Source organism: Arachis hypogaea, chromosome 18, assembly GCF_003086295.3.
Source record: "Arachis hypogaea cultivar Tifrunner chromosome 18, arahy.Tifrunner.gnm2.J5K5, whole genome shotgun sequence".
Lineage (NCBI taxonomy): Eukaryota > Viridiplantae > Streptophyta > Magnoliopsida > Fabales > Fabaceae > Arachis > Arachis hypogaea.
Genome location: NC_092053.1, coordinates 124,776,361 through 124,786,670, shown reverse-complemented (window position 1 = coordinate 124,786,670; position 10,310 = coordinate 124,776,361). Strand labels below are relative to the sequence as shown.

Genomic DNA, 10,310 nt, shown 5'->3' with positions numbered 1-10,310 from the left:
AACAACTATGGAGAGTAATTTTGCGAATAGAGTTGTTGAATACAATTATGCCTATAAAATTTGAGAAATAAAAATACTTTACTATCAGATTCAGATCAAAGAGCATAATCTAAAGATTTAGCTAAAATCATGAATCTTGAAAAATAGAATATTTAGTAAAGATAAACAAATTAATAAATGCTGCTTTAACAACTCTACTATTAGAAAGATGAATATTTTGAAGCTGCATTGAGAGGTTTGAACAAAGAATACAGCACAAAGCTGCATTATGTTAGTAGTAGTGTACCCATATAGTTTACTAATTAATTACATATTTTTATTCATTTAAGAATAATTTTTTCTATTGATAATAAATTTAAATGTTACTAAGATTTATCTTTTTTATTATTATATTATTTAGACAATTATTTAAAAATAAAGAGATTAGATGATATGCCAACAAGCTATAGCTCAAATGGCATAGTTCAGATTTATGATGGATTAGTCTTTTGTTTATCGAATTGAGAGATACTGTGGACAATAAAAAATGTGTAATATATATTAAGGTTCTAAAAATCGAACCGGTCATTAAATTGCTCTAGTTACTTATTTACGTTTTTATTGGTTCGTTTGACCAATTCAACCGTAGTTCAACCGAAATAACCATTTTATAATAAAAGAATAAATAAAATATAAATAAACATAATTATGGTCTAATATAAAATTTAATATATTATTCAAATTAAAAATAGTACATCAATTATAATGTTATAATCTCATCCAAATACAAATTCAAAAACCAAAAATCAAAATAAGGGCAATTTACTATATTAAATAATATGGGATCCAAATTTACCAAAATGCATAAAATGCAAAATGGATACCAAAATGCATTTTTTTTCATAATCTATGTAAACCGCGACAGGGGTGTCGCGGTTTACAAATACACGTAAACCGCTAATGGGGTGTCGCAATTTACGTGCTACGAGAAATAAGCATAAACCGCGACAGGGGTGTCGCGGTTTATGTGTGGACGTAAAATGTGCATAAACCGCGAGAGGGGTGTAGCGGTTTATGCGTTAGTATAAATACGCTGAAGGGGTCTCGCGGATTACATTTGTCCTGTCGCGATTTACGTGTGGACGTAAAATGTGCATAAACTGCGAGAGGGGTGTAGCGGTTTATGCGTTAGTATAAATACGCTGAAGGGGTCTCGCGGATTACATTTGTGCTAGAGAAAAAGTTTTCTAGAGAGAGAAGTAGAGGTTTTCTAGAGAGAGGAAAAGAGAGAAAAGTGTGGTTGAGGTGAGATTGGAACCAGGACCATGGCGGAGGCACGTAGTCTATACAGGTTCAACGGCGTTGCGCACGTTGCTGGGAGCATTAACAAAGATGTTAGTTTAATTATTTGTAGTTAATGTATTTTGTATAATATTTTTAGTCTATGCATGTAGGTATTTAAATTTAGATTTAAATTATTATTTTAAATCATAAAATATAGTATTTAATTAATTTAGATTAAGGTGTTGAATCGTTTATGCCTTTCATTGAATTTTGTGGTTAGAAAATATGAACTGTATGTTACCTGTTTAAACTTTAAAATTGTAGTGTTTGTGTTAGATTACTATAAATTAGTGTTGGATTTTTTATATGTTTGGTTTCTTTTGTCACATGCTTCAGCTGACTAGGTGTGTATATAGTGTCCGGAGGTAGCAGAACATGTCTCTGCATGATAGGATCGTACCATATCTGGAGAGGGTCGGTTTGTACCACTTGGCGAGGCTAAACGCCAGGTAGTTCTGATTGGACGAGCCCTTAGTCAGTGCTTTCATTGAGAGGTGGCGTCCTGAGACGCATACCTTTCATATGCCCTTTGGAGAGTGCACTATCACGCTGCAGGATGTAGCATACCAGTTGGGGCTACCCGTGGATGGTTTATCAGTATCCGGGTGCCTTACTGATTTTGAGAAGTTTATGGAAGAAGGCAAATCGGCGTGGGAATGGTTTGAGGAACTGTTTGGCGAGCTTCCACCACAGAATAAGGTGAAGCAGTATACAGTCCACTTCACATATTTTCATGAGAGGTTCAGGGTGCTGCCAGATAATGCTACGGAGGAGACCGTACGCACATACGCACGGGCTTATATTATGATGCTGCTTTCCACTTAGCTTTTCATCAGGGGGCACATCTACTGGTCCTGGTGATAGACCCGCTGAGCATGCAGGAGCGGAGACCCATGAGGTTCCTCTTACACATGTTTCGAGCTCCCAGATATACCATGACATCCATGGCCAGATGTATGATGACCTGGTGGGTCCGACTTTCACGATGGATATGGACCACGAGGTTGGGAGTTCACAGTTCTATTCCGACTTTGCAGATCTCATCCGGGATGATGACCCTCCGCATTTTCAGCAGTAGACCCCACATGATCATGTGCCTGAGACCCAGCCCCAGATGGACGTTGCGCAAGGGTACCGCCCATATATGGATGATATGCAGCGGTACCAGCCGCAAATGTCTGACCCTCATGGATTCCAACCACAGCTACATGTAGACCTGAATGAGCCTGCTGGCAGTCCATATGACAGTTGGTTGGGCATGGGAGGGACACCTGCATCTGCATATGGCGTAGGCATGCCAGTCGATCCTCCAGCACAGTAGCGCCAGAGGCCCGCCAGAGCGAGACGGGCCGCTCGATGTGGTATAGGGTCACATCTCCTAGGCGCATTTGGACATAACTTTGACGACGAGGATGACGACAGGCAGGAGCCGTAGCTTACTATTTTATGTTTTCATTCATGATACCTATGTATGTCAGATTTACCATGTACTTTTGTATTATACGTGTTTGTACTTAGTTTATTTCCATTGAATTAGGTGTATGTAATGTATGTTTTTGTTAACTACACAATTTGTTTTATGTTTATATAAATTGTATACTAATGTATAAACCGCTACACCCTTCTCGCGGTTTATGCTTATTTCTCGTAGCATGTAAACCGCGACACCCCTATAGCGGTTTACTTGTATTTGTAAACCGCGACACCCCTGTCGCGATTTACATAGATTATGGGAAAAATGCATTTTAGTATCCATTTTGCATTTTATGCATTCTGTTAAATATGGATCCCATATTATTTAATATAGTAAATTGCCCACAAAATAACTAAATGTAAAATACCAAATCATCAATGATCAAACCATTTAATCACAGGCCATTTAATCACATACAAAGTTTTATCTACAGGAGCCGATGACAAAAACAATAATTTAAGATCAACAACGTGAACAATTTATGATAAGAAAAAATTTAACAAATAACTGAATATTAAGATTGAGAAGAGTAACTTGGTTGTGAAGGCAGTTGCGCTCACCCTTCAGCTGGATAGATCTGTTGTGGAGTCGGTTGTTGCCTTTGGAATTGTTTCCTATGCATATGTCCACGATTACTATTTTTGGGACCTTTGCCAAATTTTCCAGCATTTTGCATCTGATGCAAGATTCTACCATGATTTCTCGACAACCGAGGTGGTAGAAGTGGTCTTCTTGCTCTATGGGCTTGCCGGGATGCTGAAAATATGAACCGTCATCTACTTCAAAATGCCCTGGAATATACCCAAAACAGTTTTATATGCCGATTCTATGTCTTCCTTAAATCATGTATAGTTCCATAATAATCAACAAATTGGCATTACTATAGATGTGTCAGTATCAAATTAGTAGGTCATTAAATGTTAAAACATTTTATTTTTAATTACTCAATAACATGACAAATTATGAGCTTATTTTGGGAGGAAAGGTTCTTTATTACTCCAAAAGATAAAGATGTAAGACAACCAGCTGATTTTTGTCTTCCAAATTTGCAGCACCCTATTATGCTCAAATACACGCTTATTACTAAACAAGCACAAAGTTTCAGCTGAACAATTTATCATATTAAGATCAACAGCATGAATAATTTAACAAATCAAGAACACGAAAAATCAAAATACAACAACAATTAAAACTTTAAAATACAAAAAACCCAACAACAAAACAAAAACTGGAACAATATACTAATCATTAAAACAACAACTAAATAGTTAGATTGGAGCATGTTCTGAAATACTAACAAAACAGGGAGAGGGAGCTGGACAGGACACGACCAAAGGGCTGATATGGTGGAACAAAGCTGGTGACGACGGGAAGGACGGTGGTTTTGAAGCTCGAGCGGTGGCTGCACAATGGAGGGGAACGACGTTGCAACGGTGTCTTCAAAGCTCTAAGTTGCGACGGCGGCGGTAGCTTGCTGGTGACTGGACAAAAGTGAAGAAAGAGCTCGATGATGATGAAAGGAAGGAGAAGCTCGAGGTCAAAGATGATAGCCTAACGAAAGTGATGCGTGTTTGCTGTTTTAGATAAATTCAGAAAATCGGCTAGGTCGCAATTGGATTCGACCGGCTGGTTCATGGCGGATTCAATGATCCAACGATGGTTTCTCAAATCCCCATTTTTGGCATATGTTCGAATCAATTTTTCTATAGTTTGCAATTTAACCGGTTTGACCAATCGATTCAAACCGATTTTCAGAATTTTGATATATATTCAATTTGTTCCTTTTAATTAGTAAGTTTAGTTTTTGTTTCGAAGTTTACCTGAAAACAAAAATGATAAAAATGGGCCGGGATGTAGCAATCTAAACGCCTCTAAAAATTATCTTTTATCCACATCTGAGCAGTAATAAAAATATCCACAATAAAAATATCCACAATAGACTTTGATACTTGAGTTACTAAGAGTTTAAATATAGCATGTGTAAATTAGATGAAAAATACTTGGAAGTATTATGATACTTGTAGAGTAGAGCAGTGACTTAATCATTTATCATTAGAGTAGTTTTTTTCTTGTTATTAGTAAGTAGTTACTTCCCTACTACTAAAGAATGTATGTCATCCCGAAATAGTTTGATAACCAAAATAGTAGGAATTTTTAACTCTCTTTTTTCAATACTTTTAGAACTCACTTGAATCTAGTGAAGTGAAAGCCACAAATATCCAACAAAAAAAAATATAATAATTGATAACAAGAACAATAAAAATATAATTTTTTAGTGTTTTGTCGATTTTTAGCAAATCGATGATGGTTCGATATCTAGTGATCTGAGAGCGAAACCTACTCCTCTGTGCGAGTACCAATTTTCTAAAAGTGCATCAAAGTGTCTTCGATTAGATGACTATTGAAAATAAAAGTAAAAGAAAGTTTGTAAATTAGTGAAAGAAGCATAAAGATTAAAGTTTTCAAAGGATAAATGTACGGGAAATGTAAAGACTTGCATTGAAATTAAAAGAAAGCAGTAAAATGCTTTCAACTAAATCAAAAGACTTTGACATGAAAACTTAAAGATCCAGAAACAAATAAATCAGACAGAGAAGATAAAGGATACTTGAAGAATAAATTTACTTGAAAAGATAATATTTATAGAAAAATAAATTAAAAGAATGAAAATATGGAAGGAACCCTACAGAAAAGTTACCTCAGACGTAGACTCAAAAATTCGCTGAGGATATGAGTGTGCTTGAGTGTTTTTTCTGATTTCAAAGTTCCAACCCTTATTCCCTAAGACTTCCTAGTATTTATAATTCATTTTAGGTAATTGACCACTAATTACAATTAGGGCTGGAAGTGAGCCGAGCTGAGCCGAGCTAGACCAAGCTCAAGCTCGGCTCACCAAAATTGAGCTTGGCTCATGGCTCGGCTCATTAACAATTGAGCCTATTTCTTAAGCTCAAGCTCGGCTCACCAAAAGCTCACGAGTTGGCTCAAGCTCACGAGCTGGCTCAAATAATAGAAACATAAATACATAATCTATAACTTTATATCAATAAATTATAACTTATATATTTTTAAAAATATTTAAAAAGAACAATTATTGTTTATCTATTAATAAATATAAATTTTTTATTTATGTCTTACATCAAAATTATGTGTAATAAATAAATATAAAATTTTAAATAATTAAGATCATTAATATATATAATTATATATTACTATTTCATAAGTATATATATAATATTAAAAGTATAGACTAGATGCATATAGGATATGTGTATTAATAATTATATATATAATCGAGCCAGCTCACGAGCTATTGAGCTGAGCTTATCCAAGCTCAAGCTCGGCTCATTTAATTTATGAGCTCAATTTCAGGCTTAAGCTTAGCTCACCAGCTTAGCTTATCGAGCTATTAACGAGCCGAGCTCGAACTGGCTCATAAGCTGGCTTGACTCACTTCCATCCCTAATTACAATTAATTACAAGATTAAAGTCTTGAATGCATTCTTTTTGGTAACCGTTCTCGCTTAAACGTTTCTCGTAATTTTCTCGCGTGATGAAAACCTCTAACTTTTCCACTACCACAGTAACTCGATCCCCTTATTCGAATAACATATTTCGATCAGCTAAATCGAGTACCCTGTTCGATCCAACTTGCTCGATTTATCGAAAAGCCTTAAATTCGAACCTGTGTCGAGAACTTTCGTTTAATGCTTACACGTGCGTCTTGTGGAAAAACTGCTTATACATTCGATCTCTTCACCACTTCGAACATTTACCTTGATCGAAAATATTTTCCGATCAACATTTAGTATAATCTAATCTCTATTTTAAATAATTATCTAAATAATATAATAATAAAAAAATAAATCTTAATAACATTTAAATTTGTTACGAATAAAGAATATTATTCTTAAATAAATAAAAATATGTAAATAATTAGTATTTAATTATTTTAACTAAATTTTTAATATAATTTTTTTTTAAAATTTTTTTATTAGTCTTGTTTATAATATAAATAATTATTTTTTGTATATTTCAGATATAAAATATTTAAATAAAAATTTATCATCCTATCTCGTTTTCATTATCATCGTATCTCGTTGTTTTTCTTTTTGAACAAAAAATTACAAGAATTTTTGTTTTTCTTTTTGCTCATCATACATAAATTTTTTTATTTTTCATTCTAATTTAATTAATGATCACTACAAAAACCCATAAAAAACAATTTTTTATATTACATTTTTCCTTTTATCACAGCAATAAACTTCACTTCTCTATTTACAATTCATATTTTTCTTGAATAAATGATAATAAATCTACTTATAAGGTATCATCTATTAAATAACCACTCAACCTTTAATCATATTTAACCACTACTTATTGGAACACCAGAGGCCTCACCAATTAATTAACAGAGATTCTCCATAATCTACTATGGATATAAATTTCACTCGAAATTTTTAGCTGAGATTACTAGCACAACAAATTGCGTCATTTGGTTTACGAAAAAGTGAGATTGTATTTGGAGTTTTTGGAGATAATAATAATATATTATATAAAAAAAAGTTAAAAACCATTATACAATGATCATTTATTAATGACAACTCATCAAAACTGAATTCAATAATCGATCAGAATCTCAAGCTGCCATGCATGATTACTCTTGAGCATTCCAAGAAAAAAAAAAAAAAAAGAAATTAAGGAGACCAAAAAGGTATATCGACACACACACAGAATTATTATAGACACAGGATATTATTATATTGATCCTTCTTGCTTCTTATCATGTTTCCCTCTAACATTGAGACATTGTTGCATTAGTTGTTTGAAACCCTTCTTCTTTTTTGGCTGCTTCATCTTTTTCTCTTGTTCCATTTTCCTTTCCGCTTCCCATTCATCCTCCAACTGCAAGCAAAGCTTTAGTTCAATAAAAAAAAAAGAAATAAATTATTGTCTTGTTGAAAGAAATTCGTTTTCTTTCAAATAACTATCTACTTCGAAGAATTTAGATAAGAAATAGTTTTTCTTTAGTTTCACATTCTCAACATTTAAGAAAAGACAGAGAGCACAATAAATAAAAACAATAATAAAAATTTAATTAAGAAAATTGTAAAATATATATATATTCTACACAAATTCATACCTTCATCAATATCTATCAATTAATTTTTTCAGACAAATTAATCCTTTAATTTATTTAATCCCTATTTTTAAATATTAGAAATCAATTTTTCAATTTTTATGTTACAAAATTAATCATAAGTAGAGTTATTAGTTAAATAAAAACTTTTATGCTTATTACTTAAAAATTATCAAAAATTATTAAAATAATTTAATAAATTTGACTAAATAATTATACGAGATTTTTAACTTTCAACTTCACCCTCAAAACTTGAGGTAAAGATAATAAGACATGAATGTTCACCTATGAATTATTACCTTCAAGACACGGTCCTCCACGTGGCTGAGTCTCTGAATCAACGTGCCTTTGGCTTCGGCCTCCATGATGACGTTCTCAATCGGACGGCAATGCTTCTCTAAGCTCTTAGGGGAGAAATCAAGGGACGAGATTCGTCCATCACTTGCGCTTGTTGGAGTCGACGCACACGAGCTCTTTGATGATCGGTTGCACCCTCTTATTTCCTCCAATTGCCTCAACTGTACTCATTTTTACATTAATAATTACATAGAAAATTCATTTGATCAATTAAGAATTCTTTTGTTTGACATGCAATAAAACCTAAGTAAAATTAAATAAAGGAATTAAGATGAATCACTAATCACCATATTATCCAAGCGCTCAATCCTAGAGAGAATTGGTTCCTCAGCAGTAGCCATTTTCTGTTACTTTCTCAATCAACAAACACACAATTTTCCTTTCTAAACGGATTCCTTCAAAATGAGTATCTTCTCTTTCGATTACTTGCTTTAAGCTATGACTTTTTAGCTCTCTTTTTCAGTTAGAATCTTTAACATGGAAGATGTGTTTTAATTTATAAAGGATATAAATATAAATTAATAATCATGATAAATAATATATAATGATTTTAAGTGCACGTGTCAAAATATTACTGTAAAATGTTAATTTCATATTTTGACACGTGTGATGATGACGTGTGCCGGATTGAGTTAGTTAGATTTTAATAAAAAATGAAGAATGATAAGATGAGATAGACACGTTAGTGAGTGCATGCAATGCATGAAGTTTTAAGACGCCACGTGTCTCCTTACGTAATGCTACAGACGAAGATGTTTCTGGATGAACTGAGGAGGATAAGAGGGGATGAATGTGGCGCAGGAAATAGCACAACAGAATTATGCTTATGCAGCTTAATTTACTTTGATTTCTATCTCGTGTTTTTAAGTAAGAAAAGTATAGATAGATAATAAAAATATTAAATAATGTGAATAATGAATATGTTGAATGTTTAATTTATTAGGTATTTGAATAGTTATTTTAATATTAAAATTTAAGAAATAATTTGTGAGTAATATATTTTTTATTTTATTAAATTAATTTTAAAATTTATTATTTATAAAAATTATTATTTATCTAACAAAACCTTTTTAAAGGAGATATGCCTCTTCTACGGTCCAGTACGGTGTTATATTAGATCATTTTAGTATGATGACTATAGTATCGTAATTACGATAATTATAATGTTTTAAAAGTATTATTAAAAATTAAAATAATATTTTTTATTATTAAATAATTTTTAAAATTTATTATTTAAAAAATTATTATTAAAATTAAAAAATATTATTTTAATTTTAATAATATTATATAATTATTTTAGTTATTATAATATAATTATATTAGAATCTAATATATATATATATATATATATATATCAAAATTAATTATTTTATATTTATATATAAATAAATATATTATTTTTAATATATATTTTATAATTTTATATATGTTTTATATGAATAAATAATTTAATAGTTGAGTTTTTGTATATATACGTGACATATTAAATCTAATATATTATTTTGTTTAATATTTTTTGGTGAATTATTTTGTTTAATATGTAAGTTTACCATAATTATTCCACATAAATAAATAAATAAATAAATAAATAAATAAATAGCATGCTCAAGAGAATATTCTTACATTTTTATTCACGTAAAATTTTTTCACTGATGAAAATGATATACGAAATTTGTTGAGTCATATTTAATTTAACTTTTAAATTTTGAAATTAAATTTAAATTAATCTTTAAAATTTAAGTTAATTTAAATTAAATTTAAAAATTTATAGTTATAATTTATATTATTTTTTAAATTTTTTTTATTAATGACGTATTGATTTAATATGTTAATTTATTATATTAGATAAAATAAATTAATATCATTTTATTTAACATTCAATCATCAATAAAATAACGTCGTTTTATACAAATTAAATTTAAAACGTATTTTATTTTATGATAATCACTAATAAAATAAAAATATATTTTAAAGGTTTTATTTAGTGTAGCAAGTTAGGATGTTAAATTAACATAT

The 10,310-nt window shown here is 30.9% G+C and overlaps 1 protein-coding gene and 1 long non-coding RNA gene across 4 annotated transcripts; both read right to left on the bottom strand.

Moving 5' to 3' along the window:
* Positions 1-3,171: 3,171 nt before the first annotated feature.
* Positions 3,172-4,538, bottom strand: LOC140181168 (uncharacterized). The gene is made up of 2 exons (XR_011875942.1): positions 4,096-4,538; positions 3,172-3,588 (listed from the first exon to the last, which is right to left on the bottom strand). It is a non-coding gene; the product is annotated as an uncharacterized lncRNA (long non-coding RNA).
* A 2,825-nt stretch (positions 4,539-7,363) lies between these two features.
* On the bottom strand, positions 7,364-8,803 carry LOC112772745 (uncharacterized). 3 transcript variants are annotated; one of them, XM_025817746.2, is made up of 3 exons: positions 8,582-8,803; positions 8,237-8,455; positions 7,364-7,714 (listed from the first exon to the last, which is right to left on the bottom strand). In XM_025817746.2, exons 1-3 carry the CDS (start codon positions 8,633-8,635, stop codon positions 7,556-7,558), a joined length of 432 nt encoding a protein of 143 aa, XP_025673531.1. In that variant the 5' UTR covers positions 8,636-8,803; the 3' UTR covers positions 7,364-7,555. The 3 variants fall into 3 exon arrangements, with proteins under 3 accessions (XP_025673531.1, XP_025673534.1, XP_025673532.1); XM_025817749.2 differs by having other exon boundaries at positions 7,364-7,702; positions 8,223-8,455; positions 8,582-8,785; XM_025817747.2 differs by having other exon boundaries at positions 7,364-7,702; positions 8,582-8,784.
* Positions 8,804-10,310: the final 1,507 nt, after the last annotated feature.

Excerpts from the sequence above, each read along its gene's own strand:
- LOC112772745 (XM_025817746.2), bottom strand. The coding sequence starts at position 8,635 with ATGGCTACTGCTGAGGAACCAATTCTCTCTAGGATTGAGCGCTTGGAT. Across the intron at positions 8,456-8,581 it reads TTGAGCGCTTGGATAATATG|TTGAGGCAATTGGAGGAAAT; the intron begins GTGATTAGTGAT and ends AAATGAGTACAG. Across the intron at positions 7,715-8,236 it reads TGGAGGACCGTGTCTTGAAG|CTTTGCTTGCAGTTGGAGGA; the intron begins GTAATAATTCAT and ends ATTGAACTAAAG.